The sequence below is a fragment of the Plectropomus leopardus genome, chromosome 23 (assembly GCF_008729295.1).
Source record: "Plectropomus leopardus isolate mb chromosome 23, YSFRI_Pleo_2.0, whole genome shotgun sequence".
In the NCBI taxonomy this organism is placed as follows: Eukaryota; Metazoa; Chordata; class Actinopteri; order Perciformes; family Serranidae; genus Plectropomus; species Plectropomus leopardus.
The window spans coordinates 8000150-8019241 of NC_056485.1; the positions used below are offsets into that span (position 1 = coordinate 8000150).

The 19092-nt window shown below is 39.8% G+C and overlaps 1 protein-coding gene across 2 annotated transcripts in view; it reads left to right on the forward strand.

The window, feature by feature from the left end:
• LOC121961875 (sodium/calcium exchanger 1-like) overlaps positions 1-19092 on the forward strand; it is a 120175-nt gene that overhangs the window by 38476 nt on the left and 62607 nt on the right. For both annotated transcript variants that reach the window (XM_042511953.1, XM_042511952.1), the window contains exons 2-5: positions 14719-14978; positions 18005-18144; positions 18581-18733; positions 18827-19054. In XM_042511953.1, the coding sequence (XP_042367887.1) occupies positions 14798-14978; positions 18005-18144; positions 18581-18733; positions 18827-19054 (702 nt within the window). In that variant the 5' untranslated portion in view covers positions 14719-14797. The remainder of the gene's footprint in view (positions 1-14718; positions 14979-18004; positions 18145-18580; positions 18734-18826; positions 19055-19092) is intronic.

The following is a 19092-nucleotide window of genomic DNA, read 5'->3' on the forward strand; positions in this document are numbered from 1 at the left end:
TCCTCCAACTGGATTTAACCACCAGCCTCAATCATCTGTGGCTAAGCCTGTGCTACAGTGCGTGTGTGTGTGTGTGTGTGTGTGTGTGTGTGTGTGTGTGTGTGTGTGCGCGTGTGTGTGTGCGTGTGTTACTGCGCTAATTGTACCTTTTAAAAGTCTTGCCAACTTCATAGCTTAACAGTCCTAGTCATTACAACACTGACAGTAAAGGTCCGTCCATAACCATTTGCATTTTGCAGTCATTGTTTGCATCTGTGCATGTGAAGAAGATATGAAGTGGTGTGTGTGTGTGTGTGTGTGTGTGTGTGTGTGCGTGTGCGTGTGTGTGTGTGTGTGTGTGTGTGTATGAACCTGTTTCAGCCAACTGTTCAGCCTGGCAGGAACAATGACTATTCTCTTCCTCATAATGGCAGTACAAGGTTCATTCCAACTACTTCAAATTGCGAACAACCAGTGTGTGTGTGTGTGTGTGTGTGTGTGTGTGTGTGTGTGTATTTTAATTGTCTATGCAGCAATAAAATATCAGAACTCCCTCTCCTCTCACTCCCATAGCTCATATGCCCTCCTACTCACACACCCACAGACACTCTCACACACATGAATACAGCTACCCTCCTACGCACAATTACAGCAGGGACACTTACGCTGGTTTTATTAGCGGGTTTGGGCAGATTGCGAGCGCAGATGCATGTTTTGGATCGTGGTTTTGGGAGAGTTTTTTGGGGAGTGATGACAGAGAAAAAGAGAGTTTTTTCGGCAGAGTATTTTTTATTAGATTCTCTGATTCAGCAAGTTGAACCACTGACCTTTACAACACAAGTCAAGTTGAAAAGTGTGAACTGCATTCCCTCAACCCTTTTTGACCATCTATGCTCCCAAAAAACATCACAGCACACACAGTATGTACACTCTTCTGTTTGCATCATCTTGTTATTGTAATCTCCATTTAACGGTCTAATTTATGAGGAAAACCCTCTTATCTAATTGATTTAGTTAATGAATGATCCCAATGAATAATCTTACTCTCTGGTTTCTCCCATCTGGCCGACACACGCATACACACATAGTGCATAACCCACTCTATTCATACTCCTAATGATAATGATAATAACTTTCCCATCCCATTAATCACTGTGGTAACGCCACAACAGCGCAGGGCCTCTTCACTCTCCGCTCCCTGCTCTCACTGCCTTTTTTTTACCTGTCCAATCATCCCCTCTTTCATTTGAATATAACACTGTGTGACAGGTTTGCCCCTCTTACGCTGCACTCAAGATAAGTGCTGTCCAGCTCATTGTTCAGCATTCGACAAAATATTGTTTCGCTGGATCACACTGCGGCTGAAATTTTACTTTATGAATTTTCAATTCACATTATGAGTCTTCAAAACCTATGAATAATCAGAATAATTGTAAACAAATTTCCGATTTCAAACAAATAATCCACTATTCGAATAATTGTATCAGGTCTTTTTTAACGACTGAAACTTGTTTTTTGATTCATGTGTGAAGCACATTTTTTCCCTTTTAAGAAATATAGTTGAATGAATAGTCAGCAGTTCACACTGATAACTATTTACCCTTTTGCTCATTGTGCTTTTCGTTGGGGTTATCTCCTTCCTCAGTCCCTTTTGTAGTCATTTAGTTTCTTTTTGCAGTCATCATACATCTTTGAGTCTGTGGGTTTTTGTGTCCCTTTGTGGTCATTTGTTGTCTCTGAGTGGTGGTTTTGCATCTTTTTGTTGTTGTTTTCTTGTTCTCTGTGTGGCAATTTGGATCTCTTTGTAGTTTTTTTGTCATTGTTTTACACCTTTTAGTCTTTTTCTTTTCGTGTGCATTTTATATCTTTGAGTCTCTTTGTGATCTTTTGGCATCTCCTTGTCAGGGTTTTGTATCTTTTTGTTGTTGTTTTTCCTCTTTCTTTGTGGTAATTTGCCTTTCTTTGTTGTTTTCTTGTGGTTGTTAATATCTGTGACTCTGGTCAATTTGCATCTCATTGTTGTTTTACATCTCTTTATGATCATTTTGTGTCTTGTCACTGGTTTTGGATCTTTTTGTTGTTGTTTTCTCTCCCTTTAAAGTCACTTTGTACCTTTTTGTAGTTGTTTTATTTCTCTGAGCCTCTTTGTGGTCATTTTGCATCTCCTTGCCGTTTTGTTTCTTTTTGTGGTCATTTTGTCTCTTATTTATTGGTTTTGTATCTTTTTGTGGTTATTTTCTGTCTCTTTGTGGATATTTTATACCTTTTTATGGTCATTTTGTGTCTTTTTGCGGTTGTTTTACGTGTCTCTTTGGTCATTTTGTCTCTTTTAGGTTGTTTGTCTCTTTCTGTGACATTTTGCATGGGATACTAAGGTGCTCCCTCAACACCTTAGGCCCTGTGCCTAACCCCTTCAGTAACCCATCCATAGGTGGCAGTCAAAAAGTGAAAGGATAGGTGGACAGAGAAAAGAAAAAGGAAAATAGATATAGTCCATATATAGAAACGGAAAGTGACAACGAGAAGCATGAGAGGGTGGAAAATGGCTGGCTTAAAGAACATGATTGGTCGTGTGCTGTTACCACGGTGACTAATGGGATACCAAAGTTATTATCACTGTATAGCATGGAGAGCGTGGGTGACACTGTGAGTGTGTAAAAAAGATAAAGATAAGAGTGTGTTTAAAGGACAGAGAGTACTTGCACAGACAGGAAAATCGCGTGTTGGTGAGTGTGTGTGTGACATGAAGAAGTAAAGTGTGTGTGTGCATTGACAGGTATAATATGTGTGTGCTTCACTAGTCTGGGATATAAGAGAGAGATCAGGAGGGATTAATGCAGCTTTCAATTATTGTTCTTGCATTTGTTTTCTTTTTCTCCTTCTTTCCTCCCTCCATTCTCCTCCTCCTATGTATGAGCAAATGGCCTCTTCCCTTACTCCCCCTTTCTCTTTCCTCTAAGCTCTCAGTGACAAGGGGATTTTCTTTAGCCTTTTTATTAAGATTGCTGTTATTTGTCACACAAGAGAGAGGGCAAGAGAGAGGGAGTGATGGGAGAGGAAGAGAGGATTGGATAAAAGGCAGAAAGACAGTATAAAAGAGGGTCAGGAGGTTTGACGCTGAAAGATGAGGTTGGGAGATGAAGAGATTTGAATTTGAGTAGAAGGTAGATGTATTATGTGTAGAGGCAACCAGGGACTGTGAACAAGAATAGTCAAAGGCAAAGGGAAAGGACAGCAAAAAGGAAAAAGAGGGAATGAACAAAACGGGGAAGAAATGGATGAGGATGACTGGAAAGCAAGGGGAAAGGAAGCAAGAGAAACTTGCATCATCCATATAAAACAAGCCAGAGGGATGAGGAAGATATTTGTGGTGACAGAGTCTTCACCCTCAGTGAGTCTGGCACATGGACACACAATCTTGTTTGCTTTATGTTGGCCAGCCTTTGTCACAGATGTAACTTGAGTCATTTGTTGTGTTCTGTTTGGTCACAGCCAGTCTCTACCAACCCAATCAACAAAGTAAATGTTGGCATTGTACATCGCAGACCACGGATAACTAATATTTGAACATTATTATTATAGTCATTTTTTGTTTTTACATTGCAGCAATGCTGTGGTTCACTTATGTTTTGGTGCTAAAGACATTGGTTCTAGTTAGAAAAAGGTCATGTTTTGGTGTAAAACACCCACTTTTGGTGATACAATCACCACTGTAAATGCAGCTGATTTTCTCGCTGAAAACAACAAGTTTTGATGGCACAGTCAGTGCTAGAAATGATGCCAATGTCTAAGTAAAAAGTACCTGCTTTTGTGATTTGTTGGTCTTGAAGAGTGGTTTTCAGCTTGGCAGCCATCTTGCTGAAGTTTCAGGGGGGAAAAAAGAAAAAAAAACTTTTGGTGGCACAATCACAGCTGGAAATGCTGTCAGTGTCTCGGTAAAAACAAACAGTTTTGTTGTTAATTGATCTTAAACAGTAATCTGTAGTGGTCTGCAGCTTGGCAGCCAAATCACTGAGGCGTCATTTCCATCCACCATCTGGTCCAACTCCCAGTGACAAAGCCTGCTCATATACATGTAATCAGAGCAACTTCATTTTAGAAACGTTATGATGCGTATGAAACAAACAAAGTTAGCGTTTCCATGCCCTTAAGGGTCCTTTTTAAGTTTCATTAAATATATATCTGTTGTTTTAAAATTCTGTCTGCTAATGGACGAGGTGTGTTGAACTGGTTATCTCATTTTACAGTGGCCTTGGTTGGGGTGGGGGAAAAAAAATCAATTTTTAGCATCGCAGTTCTCTCTTGGGAGATCACGTCTCGATGCAGAAATGTCAATAATTGGAATTTGAAACCCACTTCTCAACATTATGATCTCCTGTTTTGTCAGACCTGGTTTTGTATTTCTTATGGCTAAACCAATTGGATGGTAAAACATAACAGACAGTCTAAGCTGTGCTACTTATTGAATTTCATTGAAGATGGCTGAATGTGAGCAGATAAAATCTAAAAAGCATCCTTCGGTTTAAAAGCTGACCTATCGAAGCAATTTGGCGTCTTTGAAGGCGAATCGAAAAGGGACCCAGATAAAAGCAACACTATATTTAAGTAAAGCCATTGAATTCATTTATTTATGTCTAATACACTGTTTAAAAAGCAGCTATAGTCACACTGAGAAAAAAACAAATCCTGTATAGAGACCAAGAGTTTTGATACTTTAATATGCATCAATAAACGGTTTGTTATATCATCGTAGCCTTTTGAATTGGAATAAATAAAAGATTTCTGCCCCTCTCCTTGGTTTGAAAGTTAAACAGTTACAGCGCTTTGAATTGTTGTCTTCCTTAACATGCACTCTCAGAGCCAATTAAAGGCAGCCTGTGGCATTTTTGAGCACTAGTGGTAGTATGAGGCAATGTTTTATGAGTGTGTCCCTGGTCGGTTTGGCTGAGGCGATGATGCACCAACAAGCGAAGCAATGACTCAACAAGCACAGGAGACTATTAGCATGCAAGCATGGATGTCAACAATGCACAGTTTAAAATATTTTTAAAAAGAGAACAGAAATGCATTCAATGTTTTTTAAGTTCTCAAGAAAATACAGATTTCCGTGAGACAGAAGACAAAGTTGCATATTATTAGTCTTTGCATACTTGCATCATTAGCCACACACACATTTTCTACACACACACACACAATCCCCACACACTTATATGCATGCCCGCTGCTACTTCTGGCTAAAGTGAGGCTTATTTATGCTCTCTTCCTGAGATAAATATTCCAACAAATTAATTTCCACCTCCAGAGTTCTCTGATTTTCATGCCCCCGGCTACTCACACTCACCCCTTTATAAAGTATCCTCTACACAAGTTTACTCTCTCTCTCTGTCTCTCTCACACACACACACACACACGCAAACAACTGCATACACACAGCCAGCCTCATCATATCATGCATCATCTTCTCTGTTTTAATGTCACAGCCCATTAAAACCCTTTTAACCCCATTTGGCTGATGTCCTCGCCCACACAAACTTTCACGTTTATGCAGCCTGCTGATGAAGGGACAGAAAGCGAGCGGAAAGTGAGAACTTTGGCTGAAGACCCTTATCCTCATACAGTTTTAATATGACACGAAAAGACATTTTAACGGGTTAGATTTCCTCACAGAGGATAAAAACACTTAAACACAGAAAGAATTCGACTAAAAGAGAAATAGAGACAGTGGGGAAGTTTCAAAGCTTCAGGCAGGATAATATTAACCCACACTGACTTAATACCCTGTGGTGAAATTTGTATGCTGCAGCTGAAGAAGCCAGACTCTTCTGGGGGCAGAGAACAGCGAGACTCTTTTACTCTCTACGCATGAACTTCAATTCACCTTCTCCTTTTCCTCTTAAGCTATTCTGAGGCAGATGAATTGTGTTTTGTAAAGTCACATGACAATAACAGGAAGCGTTTTCAAAAAAAGAGGAGCTTTTGACAGAAAGAGAAAAAGAAAAGGTTCTAATCAAAAGTTGTGGGATTATATGGTGTATCCATTATTCGCTCACTCTCAGTCTTAACCTCCGTGAACTTGACGAGAGGCTTGAGCCGACAGTCTGTGCATGAAATGACAAAAGATGACATACATGACATGCAATGAGCCCCCAACATATAGCGTGTATACAGTAATATATTTACTTTAGCGGCTTGTGACTTTGTGTATGCGTGTGTGTGTGTGTGTGTGTGTTCTAATGGTTTTGTGTTTGGTCAGTTACATGCACACATCTTGTGGCAGTGTGTTCTCTGTGAGAGTGTGTTTGTCCTCAGAGTGATGGATGAGCTCTGTGGCAGATCAATGTTGAGTACAGTCCTGTAGGGAGAAACATTGAGTGACCACCAGAGTACTGCGCGCGCACGCACGCACGCACACACGCACACATTGCTGACAGCTTGCAACTGTTGGTTACCCAAGTATTTTTGTTAGTTTCTGCTGCTTTTTCTGGATATTAAAGGTGCAGTGTGTAGAATTTAGAAAGATATATTGGCAGAAATGGAATATAATATTAAATATAATGGGCTAGCCTCTAAAATTTGTGCAACATTTCAAAACGGCTTTGTCTAGGAATGTCTAGACTCAGTTGAATGCATTTACTGGCACCTATAAATCTTTAAACCTGTCTGAAATGTCTGAATCTTTAATGGGAATCTGCTTTTTTTGGTCATAAATGCTCTGTCTATATGCGTAACATCTCATGGTAAAGATGCAGGGAATGTAGTGGACAGCTGTCAGTCTGTCTGCAGCTTGCATTCACTACCCTCTTCAGACCTGTGCATGCCCACATGCGCTTCATAAACTCAAAGTCTACTGATGCATGTGCAGCATTCATGAGAGGACAGCCAGGCTGCATCCCTGATGTCTTCCTTTTCGTTCCACTGGGTTGCGTTTGCCATCGCCTTAAATCTGCACTGTGCTCCGGAGTATGGGCAGCACTTCGCAGCACTCTCTAACATGCTTGGACAGCTGTATCCACGGCCCAGTGGGGCGCATTTGCTATCGCCCTTAAATCTGCCTAATTACGCATCTCATCAGCTCCTCAGCCGCTCGATAGCTGTAATCCCAGAGTCACACACACTAACGCACTGCCTCTCTTTCTCCACCTCTTTCTTTATCTTTGTGCATCTACTCCCTGCCTTTCTTGTTTTTCTTTTCCCCTATTTCTTTTTGTCACTACCTTTATCTCCTCTTCTCCTCTTTAGCCTCCTGCCGCCCTTCTCTCTCTCTCTCTCTCTCTCTCTCTCTCTCTCTTACCCACTCTCTCTCTCTCCATTGCATCATCTTCCTCTCTTCATCTCTCCTCTAATCTTGTCCTAGCCAAGTAACCAAGCTCTTTGAGCTCTGAGGCAGCCAGCGCCACTGCTTCCCTCCTCTCCTACAATAACTGCTCCCTCCTGGGTTTGCCTCGTCGCTTCATTGCCTCCCCCTCTCCTCTTCCACCGCCACCAACCTCCCTCCCTCTCCTCCCCCTCCACTCCCAGCCTGGAGCTTCCACAGCTACAGCCAAAGATCAGTCACGCATACACATAACCATGCACACGCTCACGCTCACGCTCACACTCGGAAAATTGTCACACACAGCACAACACCAGTAAAGTTGCAGGAAACAGGGCAGCGCAAACACACACGTGCACACACAAAAGATATGACCAAGATCAGTCACGCTGGCTTCAGCTTGTTCCCCTTCACTCTCTGTGGAGAAAAGATAATAACTTTGTTAGAGATGGAGGGAAAGAGGGAGGGAGACATAGATAGCAAAGGGAGGAAAAGGGGGCGCTATGGGAGAAGGAAGGGATAAAGGGGAGAAGATTCTCTGGAGGGACAGATGGGGACACAGAAGATGGAGGGGGTGGTGATAAAGAGGGAAGGAGAAAATGCATAGTTCAGCAGCGGTCTTCATAAATTCTGATTAAATTGATAAAGACAACACAACAGTTACAAAATAATTTCCCTCTGGATAAATAAAGCTCTTTTTCATCTTATCTTCAATTTGAAGAAACCATTAAAATGCATTCTAACTTCACATTGATACTTTATACCTTCTTTACATGTTTACAAAGAACCAAACAACGGTGAAATCATCCAGTGTGTGACTTTAGATAGCATGCCGGCATCGTGGAACCAAAAGAGGCATCACAAAGGGACTTTTAACACAACAGTGTGGTGTGACGGTGCTTTATAAACAATAACAATAGCATTAACGTGGCAATAAAAATCTTTTACCCTCTCTGCTAGGAGGGTAAGGCGCTCCCAAATCTCTTTTTTTTCCCCCCAATAACTGCTACTTGCTGCTTTTAAAATCTCCTGCGGTGGACACATCACATTTAACACGTTTTCAAATGTCAAACCTGTCCTGCCCATGGTCCCATCCTGCTGGCTGTCTTGTTTATACAGACACCATTTCAGCACTGTTACTACCTCCCATGGCAGCTTAAAGGCAAGATAACTCTATCCCTCCATTCCGCAATTGTACCTTGTATAGAGAATGTTGAGGTGGCGTAACATTGTGATAAATTAAAAGTCGCCCAGTGGTGCAACATGGAGAATTTTGAGAAATAAGTGCCTAGTATAGTATAAAAAATATAGTGCACATAACAGTGCAATAAAACCAAGAAAATGACTATTCAAAGTTGAATACAGAAAGAAATGAAAAAATATCCTTGTTGTCCTCAGAGTATATAAATCCAGATCCAACCACCATTGTGTTGAAGTTTTATAAAATGTCTTTATCTGGAGGGCAAAGGCATATTACAAAAACCAAAACACTAGCAATGCCTTTTGTAGCTCAGACTTTCCTTTGGGGAATCACAGGTGCTTTGCCCTGAAAACAGTGATGTGATCTCACTTCACTTATTCTAGTTACTTGATATTAGGTCATATGACTTGTTATGGCGATGTTAGCAGTGTGAAAAGATGGATGGAGAAAGAGAGAAAAAAGGTGGGGTGGACTAACGCAGTAGCTGCGCCCATGAAGATGCGGTGAATCAAATGTCATTTAACCCTGAGACATAAGCCCTCTGCACTGTGTGTGTGTGTGTGTGTGTGTGTGTGTGTGTGTGTATGTTGTGATTCATGGTGCCAAACCAGGCAGGGCAGCGAAACACAGTTGATGTGATATGAATCAACAACCATGGTCAATGTTCTTAGTGCTTTCAATAAACGGGTCGGGTCAAAGCTTGTGTGTGTGTGTGTGTGTGTGTGTGTGTGTGTGTGTGTGTATGTGTGATGTGTATGTGTGATGTGCTCTACAGTGGGTGTGAGTATGTGCGTTGTCTGCCTTCATCTCATCCACCATGCCCTCTGGCACATGCTATGCTAAACATTTTCCAAATTCACTTTTGATGCAGACATTATTGTTCCGGTTTATTCGGCTACTGCTTCTCCAGACAGATCATTTCGTCCTGTCAGTATTGTTTACCTTCGTGGTGTCCTTTCTTTTATATTGCTTTAAGATAAGAGATTTGCATTTTCATCTCCATTTTTCCCAGGGCTGTAAAGTTATAATCCGTTATATTTTAGTCCTGGTTGATTTTGCGACGGCTGTGCTTACTGGTGATAACAGCAACTTTGTCCAAATTTAAAACACAAGAGCAACAGATGTAACCGTTTACAGTGTTGCCAAACAAACTTGTGTAGTTTTAATAATAATATGATGCAATATGTAAGATGACTTACTGCTGAGTAATGCCAAGAATGACCCATTTCTTGTTATGTGAAGCATTTTTGATGAATGATGGAAATTCAGCGACAGATTCGTGGTGTTTGAGGTGGCTGCTTCACAATAAAAGCCACCATTTGATCAGCCAAATAAGTGCTTTTTTGTGCATTAAAGGTTAGGTTTGCATGAGCGGAACCTTAATGCAGCTCAGAAATGACATAAGAAGAATGACACAGTAAAGCTGGATTGCATTTATTGTTTTCTGTAAATCCTCTGTGCGTGTCACGGCAATTTGAATCCACCGCAAGAGTGGCGGACCCTGCCTTTAACCTTTGAAACTGCTATGTAGAAAGGTAATTGCAGGATGTGAATACATTAAATGACTATGGCTAAAAAATGTTGACCATAAATAGATTTAAAAACAATCTTAAGGGTTATTACTTTTTTTCCCCTTGAACTTGATCTTAAGTCATTTGGCCATCATACTCAGACAGTAAAAGTCTTTCTTTTCTCTTCATTTTCTCATTATTCCCTTGTTGTCTTTTAACTATGACAATCTAAACAGGCATCATCCAATCAAATTATCTGCCTCAAAACACACACATACATGCACACTGTGAACACCTGTTGGCTTGATTGAAAGCATAATTGATTGCACAGTTTACATGTGCACATGTATTTGCATTTTCATACATACTGCCCATAGGCATGACCACGACTTTAACTGCTTTAAAAAGTCAGGACAGGTCAAAGTGTGTGTGATCTGCCAGAATTATGATCTACAAGGGAAAGTAATGAAAATAATGAACACACAGCAACGCACAAATAAACACACATACATGCACCAGGATTAAGAAGTCATTTCAAGCTCTGGATTGGTGCCATTATTTGTGTTTATTAAAAACTAAGACCAAGACAACCGCAATGCGTTTTCTTCTGCTGTACATATTTTTAGCATCATCCAAGTCCCACAAGTTTGCTGCATTAATGTGTCTAACAGTAAATCCTTAAGTCACTGCTACCAAACATCAAAGTGAGCAACTTTTCCAGGATGTATAAATTAAGAAGATAAAAGCACTTTCCATCTTCTTCAAACTCCTCAGCTTTATGATAATAAATAAATGAAGCACCTTTCAGCTAATATTCTGCAACTTTTCTTTTTTTGTATTGATTGTCTCTCATGCAGCCTTGCACATTTTTATTAAAGGCCTGTGCTGAAAGTCGGGTTTGGAAATTAAAGAATCCGAAGAATCAGAAAAAGGCTAATAGCTTATTTTGAGCACAAATCCATCTATGCAAATTATAAACACCTTTATACAAAACTAAGCTTTTAAGCTGAAATTCAGCCACAGCTGCATGTTTTACCAGAGCCATTTAATTCTGTGTTTATCCACTGTGCATCTGCAAATTTACAGTCATTCTCCTGATCTGTCACTCTCCAGGTATGTTCACATACTGTGAAAAAAAAAGTCAACTCATTTGTGCACAGCTCCGCTCCCATGAGCGACCCTTTTTTTATTATTATTGCGTACTCTTGAGCCAGCAAATGTACATATTTTGGACTAAAAGCGGGACATATTTGTTTACGGATGAGGGTGACGTGAAAGGAGCAATGATATTGGACGGATCAGAGGTGTGAAAGCGTGAGCGAGCAGGGGCAGTGGAAATGGAGAGGTGCTTGAGACGTGGAGAGTGTGTGCGTAGGTGGAGAGAGAGAAGACAGGACATTAGCTTACGCAGATACACTGAAAAAAGCGGAGGGATCCTGACAGAAGAGAGAGGCTTAAAGGGAGGTGGAGATGGACAAGATGGGGAAGAGTGAGGGGGTAGAAATTAGGGGATTTAATGAAGCAGGTAAACGACAAAGAGAGGAGAGACAGACGGCTGAGTGATGAATCGAGTGCTGGGAAAAGTGTAGTAATTTGGGGGGAGTTTTGAGCATCATCAGTGTCTCGCAGTTGAGATTGTACAGTGGAGTGATGATTATGATTATGATGGTTGCATTTAAGCAAAGTAGATACTTGATTTTAAGCTCTAAATCACCAAGTTTGTGATGAAAATGGAAGTTGATGTAATTTTTACCCTGTGTATTATTTTGAACATGAAAGTTTGATCTCGGAAACCTCATCTCCAGGTCGACTCGCTGGCTTTTTCTGGAGCTTTCAACCATACCATTTAGTCTTTAGTCAACGGATTGAGTTGCCAAAATTTTTAAGGAGCAAAATTTGACTCAAATGTCTTTTTGGATAAAATGATGAAGTGATGACATTTTGTATTCAAAAGGTCAAAGGTCAATTTCATTGTGACTTCATTATGCTCTGCATTAACACTTTTCTGACCATTATTCAAGATCATATCTCATTGACATGAAGGGAGACATTTGATCAGACAATGAATTGTCCACTCCAGTCTTGGGTGTCCACCTTGAAACTGTGCTGGTTGTATATAGATCTTGATGTGTGTGAAGCATCCAAGTTTCAGAGTGTAGAGCTTCTTTGCAACCAAATCCATATTTGACGCATTGTGAACTGTAATGGCTACATATGAGTCTGGACAGATGTGGATGTAAACTGCAACTTAGCTTTGTGGAGACATACAACTGTGAGGCGTTCAATTTCCGCTCATCATGAAAAAGAAAAAATAAATCACTTAAATCGCTCTAAGCTAATACCTTACAGCAATCTGTGATACGAGATTGAAGTTTAATTTCTGACTGGAACAAAAAACAAAAGAAAGAAAAGAAGAGACTAAGGGAATGGATGGAGGCAGTTGGGGGATAGACTGCAGAGGAGAGATGCGAGTCGAGTATTGAAGTGACAGGTTGTTGTCAGAGCAGCGAGACCCTGGGAGATAGATGAAGACAGGGTCAACAACTCCCCGCTAATGTCACGACAGATGACTAACAGTGGTTGAGTGTGTGTGTATGTGCGCGCGTATGTGTTTGCGCAAAGACAGGGTCAGCAATTTTTTGCCCAAGGCCGGCTAACCCTGATTGTGGAGTGTGTGTAAGAGTCTACGAGTGCAAGGTCAGCAACTTCGGCACTACGAGGCTGACTGCCACAGTTTGTATTTATGTGTTTGCCTCTTTGTTTGGTGTGTGTACATGTTTCTGTTCCTCTCTGTGTACGTGTTTGCACTGTCTTGACCGAACACTTCCAGTTCAAACTGTTTCTCATCCTTTTTTTTGGTTCGTTTTCACTCTCAACATATTAACTGTGGCCAAACTAAAAAGCCACTCTGCTTCCTCGTCATGAAAACATATTGCCGTTGTATCTCTGCTTTCGACTGCTTGTTCTCAGCTCGGCTAATGTTCGCTGCCAAACACTGTAAGGCAGCATGAAATCTGCAGCAGAGTACAGCATTTACAGCCGGCTGCACACACATGCATTGGTCTGTAATGACTTGTGTGTAAAAATTCACACATGAAAGACTTTTTTCAAGGCCTAATTTCCACTGGGGACTCTCAGTTTGTCCACCTACTCTCAGTGCGAAGTTTGTACTAAAAGGCACGCTGTTCACATGTGAGAAGGCCCCAAGTGAAAAGAATCATCAAAGTTTGAACGTTTGGCCTTTACTTTGCACTCACACCAAAAGATTTATGAGCAGCAGCAGAGACGGAAAGTCTTTGCCCTGAGCTCAACCTCTCAGTCAGCACTTCCTCTGTGGCTTTGAGATTGAAAGACATTAACCTGCAAATTGAATCGATATTTGGAGACTGTCTGTGGGCTGCAGACACATTAATGACACCTTATCAAGTTGGAAAAGGTGTAATCAAACAGTTGTCTATTTACACATTCAGCAGACACCCAGCAATGTTAGCATTCATTTTGAGTCTTGTTTTTGGCCATCTGGTGAATGTAAGTCTAGTATTTACTCTCCTTTTAGCTCTGTTTTTGGTCTCTACCAGCTCCTGTGAGAAATATTTGGCTCTTTAGCTGCTAAGCAAGTTGCTAACTACACATTATCTTTGCTGAAATAAAAATTTGAACAATGTAGCTTTAATGACCCCTAACATAAACCTAGATCTGCATCCAAAACTCACACTCCGTCCACTCTATAGTTTATTTTTAAAAGCATAAATCAATGACCACCTTTTGTTACAATTATGAATGTATGGGAAATGCTGAGTATTTGGATAGGGCGCTGAAAAGTTGAGTATGCTGTGAAAGTGGTTTAATGTGAAAACTAATCACCACTAAAATTCATAGTTAGGTGTGTCTGTGGAAACCATGACTCCACTCAGCTTTCATGTGCTCTTCTCTGATTAATTAAACCAAACCTTTGCTGACATTACATCACCCCATCTTTATTGACTATCTTTTATCACAGTTGATTCCAAAAGCTCCTTGTCACACTTTAGGGATGAAAGGCTTGGTACAAAGTTTATAGCCTAATGTGATTTAGAAGATTTCTATCACAAAGTCTAAATGAAAAACAATCTAAAGTTCTAAAGTCCACATTAGAAACAGAGCGGTGTGCGTCTACTGTCTGCTCTATGGTGAAGCTAAAAAAGTGCTTTCTATTGACCGTCCTACCATCCAGATTAAAAACAAGAGGTGACTGATTTTTGTAGGGAGCTTGCGTTGGCTACATTTACTTCAGCTTTATTATAGGCTTTATTATTTTAACTTTATTACGGATGCTGGGTGCAAGCGTATTATCATTTATAGTATTGCTTCAGACATTTTTTTTTTAAAGCTTTGCTTCTATGTAATGAGCTTTTATTATTGCTTTTATTGTTTCCTCACTTTGTTCCATCTGTTCTTAACCCACCATGAAACAGTTTGCAACCACTTTCTATTGAACTCTATTAAAAATGAAGGATGTTGTTTTGGATTTTGCTCATCCTGTGCTATTAACTTCAAACTTTATTACTTCCTACATGCTTTAATTAAAGGCCACTAAGCTGATTTAGAGTGTTTTTATAGTGACTACAATTAAACCAACAGAAATAGTTAATGAGCGAGTTCACTAAATAGTCTGATTTCAACATTGAATAATGACTTTCCTTCTCTCTCTCGACCTTTTTTCTGTTTTCTTCAAGGATTTGGACGTCACTCCGCGCTGTGCTGACCCAGTAGAAGTCAGTAGAGTCCAGTGAAGGCCTGGCTGCATCAGCAGAGATGGCTCCAGCAGCCATGTCTGTGCATCCATCCCCTCTCACCTCCCTCCACTGCTCCCGCCTCTCCTCAACCCTCCTGTTCTTCCTCCTGTCTGCCTTTCTCCTCCTGTCATGTCCTGGATCAGTGCACGCAGGCTCAGTTGAGAAAAACTGCTCAGCCAGTGGAGACCCCTGTCAAGAAGGTGGGTCAGTCTGTAATGCATATAGAGAGGGATTAACATGATTACATACACTATAAAAATGTATTGAACAAAATCTAGGAACTGATTGCCTTAAAAAGGGTAAGTTAATATAACTATTCCTAGTTTACGTAAGGTTTACTTAAGATTTTTCCGTACTTACTGAAGTGAACTTAAAAATGACCAGTCAAATTCACTTTTTAAGTGACAGCAGCCTAATCAAATCAAGTCAGTCTGATTTAATTTCACAGTTGTGTTTACTCTATTTAATTTAGGAAAGTGATCGTGTTTCATAAATAAAGTAAGCACAACAAAGAATGATTAGTCTCCAGGATGATTTTCATTTTTGCAAAATGCCATCCTGAGCATTCTAAGAGAAGTACAGTGTTTGTGGAAACAAATTCAATTATACAATCAAAACAAATCCACATTAAAGCCTTATAAAAAAAAAAAAAACCTTTTAAAAACAGAGACAGAATCTTTCTCTTTGACTGAGACTTTAACAGGACTCAGTGTCATGCAGTTTTAAAACAAATATCAATACTCAATCCAGCTCCAGCCAGCTACGTAAATATATGAAACTGTTCAGTTAAGTCTGACTAACTTATTTTACCTAAAAACTTAAGTTGCTATCACTTAAAAAAAACAAGTTCATTCACTTGTCATTTTTAAGTTGCAACAACTTCATAAAATTAAGTAAATACAAGTGAAATTTAAGTAAACTTAATGATTAGGTATGAAATAAACATACATTTAAACTAATAGCTCTGTTTACTTCCCTGTCAAGTCAATGGGTTTCCTAGATTCATGAATGTCATATCAGCTTCTGGGTTTACAGAGTAGGATAGACGTCATATTGAAAGGGTTAAGCTGCTAGTTTTCCTTGTACCAGCCATGTAGGTTGCTGATGTTACCATCCTCTATCACAGCTCAACACAATGATGCTTTAGATCATTAGAGTTCATCAGGGATTCCCAGCTGATCTCAGACAAAACCATACAGCTCAATTTAAAGGGGAAACTTTCTTCCACTTTGGAATTGGCTCATTTTCAGTATTCATCTCTGAAGTGGCTTATTCAAAGAAATCAATTTCCTCTTTTGTAAAAAACAGTAATTAAGCATACAAGTCATTATTGATTATATGCCTCTGCGATAATGGAGGCAGTAGATGCATTAAATTATATGGCTTGACTGCATTAATGCATTTATATAACTGTACTTAGCTTTAGCGTCCTGCAGATTTAAAAGCCAAGTCTCCTTTGTGTTGGTTGAAGTATCCATCCGGGATGTATAGAACAGTGATTTTACAGAAAGAGACTCTAGTAACTCTTTATTTATACGTTTGGTGCAAGCATTATGCACGCATGTCAGCTAAAGGGAAATAGGGACAGATAATACCATGAAATTTCCCCAGAGACTTTCCCTGAGATTTTTTTTTTATTTAAAGTTGTCTGAAATGTTATGGTCAAATATGTAAAAGAGGCACTATCTTAGTAAATGTTTGATACTCTGTGTTTATATCCAGATAAGGAATAAATGTTTTAGGAATAAAATGTTCCATAAATCAGGCTGTAAATGATATATGAACGATCCTTTGTGAAAAACTTTAGAATACAGATAGGAATAAAATTGGAAAGTTTGGTGTATTCGAGTGTTACTGAGGTGAAGATTTTTGGCTCAGATTATGAGAAAAACTCATTTTTTAGAAAGTAGCTGTTAAAGATTTGTATTGTGGATTTCCATATGCTTTTAAAAAATAAAATACAACAAGTGAATAGGGTAAATATTTTAACCAACTGAAATGACTGTGATTTTTTCCCAGTTGATTACTAAAATTAAGACATTTTTTGTGTCAGTTTTTTTAAAAAAAAGATGCATGCTCAAATATGCAAATGTTGCAGTAACTAGGCACTAAATTGCACACATTTCCTGAACAGAAGTCTGAAAGTTGGATAAAGCCAGGTCTAAAATTCTTGCTTTATTTTGCTGACATGTTAGAGTCAAAGGTTTTTACAGAGAGAATTATTAATGTCTCTTTTTATCACTCCATGAAAAAATTTTTTTTGTTAGTAGCAATTAAAAAAATATTTTTTGCCACATTTTTAGAAATAAAATGTTCTATATGTCAGGCTTTCAAAAATAAATGAACAAATCCCTCTGTATAAACCTAATATATATAGGAATAAAACTGGAAATTTTGTGTTATGAAAGTTTATGTTTAAATATGCAAATGGGGTACTTGGTAGTAAATACCTAAATGTGTGCTTTGGACATTTTTTTCTGCTAATCTTACAAAAGATATACTCATAACAATGACGAGTGCATGAAAAAAATGTGTGTCTCCTAATGCTCTACAATATTCCTGACTGATGATAAGATTTTTTAAATATATATTGTTTTCTTTATCATACCAAATGATAACATAGTTTAGAGTTACTCCACAGCTTAACTGCATATAGTTAATTACATATTCCCCATGTGGCACCAGTATATTAGTCTAAGCACTCCTTAATTTCTAAAATAGCCTATAAATAACCTCCTGGCATTTATTGCACTATATTTTGCCAGCTCATTCTGTGCAATCTGTCCAGAGGCTCTGCAAATAACAGGAAAGAGATTTATTTGTCAGTTGCCAGGTGCTAATGCATAGTTAAAGTTGAACGACGTCAGCAGAATATTCATAACACACCCGAAGCAGGAACGCCACACCATACGAAGGTGACAGTGTTTCATCGCCTGCTGGGCAAAAAAAGGTGAGTTATCAGCCGATTGTGCCAATTTACTGCCCTGGAGCAGGAGCGCATTGATCCATTTCAATACGTCTTATTAAGACAAATGAGACCGTATGGAAAATCTCCCACTATTATAATCCTCAATCAAGTTGCCCAGTCACTGAGCTTTTTACAAAATGCCAGTAGCAGGCTGCACAAGATTAGCGAGGGAGAGATTAGTGAGGGTATCACACAAAAATTGTTATTTCTTGTGAGACTTTGCTGCAAAACTCACTTTGATTGTCTTTTTTTTTTCAGGAGTGGTATTGCCCGTGTGGAACCCTCAGAACCCCTCTGTAGGGGACAAAGTGGCGCGGGCCATTGTTTACTTCGTAGCACTCATCTATATGTTCCTGGGCATGAGCATTATAGCTGACCGATTCATGTCTTCTATAGAGGTAGGCAAGAAATGAATGACCATGCACTTATTGTACTGTTAAGTTGTTCTGTTATGAGTTTCTCCCCATGATATTACAGGATGTCATAGTAGATTAATGCAGTTATATATAGAACTCCTGACGGTTATCACCAGCCAACATCAGATCTGGGAAACACAACAGATCTCATTTAATATGACTCATGTTTGACAGCTCTGTGGCATCTCCTCATAAAATATTTAAATTGCTTTTCTTCTCTTATCACTTTCCTCTCCTTTCCTTTTGGTGCAATCTCTTCTCTTCTCTTCTCTTCTCTTCTCTTCTCTTCTCTTCTCTTCTCTTCTCTTCTCTTCTCTTCTCTTCTCTTCTCTTACCTTTTTGCTGCTTTCTTCTCTTTTCCTTTCCTTTCCTTTCCTTTCCTTTCCTCTCCTCTCCTCTCCTCTCCTCTCCTCTTCAGGTCATCACATCCCAGGAGAAGGAGATCACTATAAAAAGACCTAACGGTGAGACCACCACCGCCACGGTCAGGATCTGGAATGAGACCGTCTCTAATCTCACTCTGATGGCTTTGGGTTCCAGCGCCCCCGAGATACTGCTGTCAGTTATTGAGGTGAGCACAATATGAGCCGGGTGGTTACACATTCGATTAACCGATACAGAATGTAATGGGAACGCAGTAATCTGATTTTCACCCCACCTATAGGTGTGTGGTCACGGTTTTGAGGCGGGCTCTTTGGGTCCCAGCACCATTGTGGGCAGCGCTGCCTTTAACATGTTCATCATCATCGCCCTGTGTGTGTACGTGGTCCCCGACGGAGAGACGCGCAAAATCAAACACCTTCGGGTGTTCTTCGTCACGGCAGCCTGGAGTATCTTTGCCTACATCTGGCTTTATCTGATTCTGAGTGTCTCTTCCCCTGGAGAGGTGGAGGTGAGGATGGACAGAAATAAAAAAAAAGAGAGGAAAGT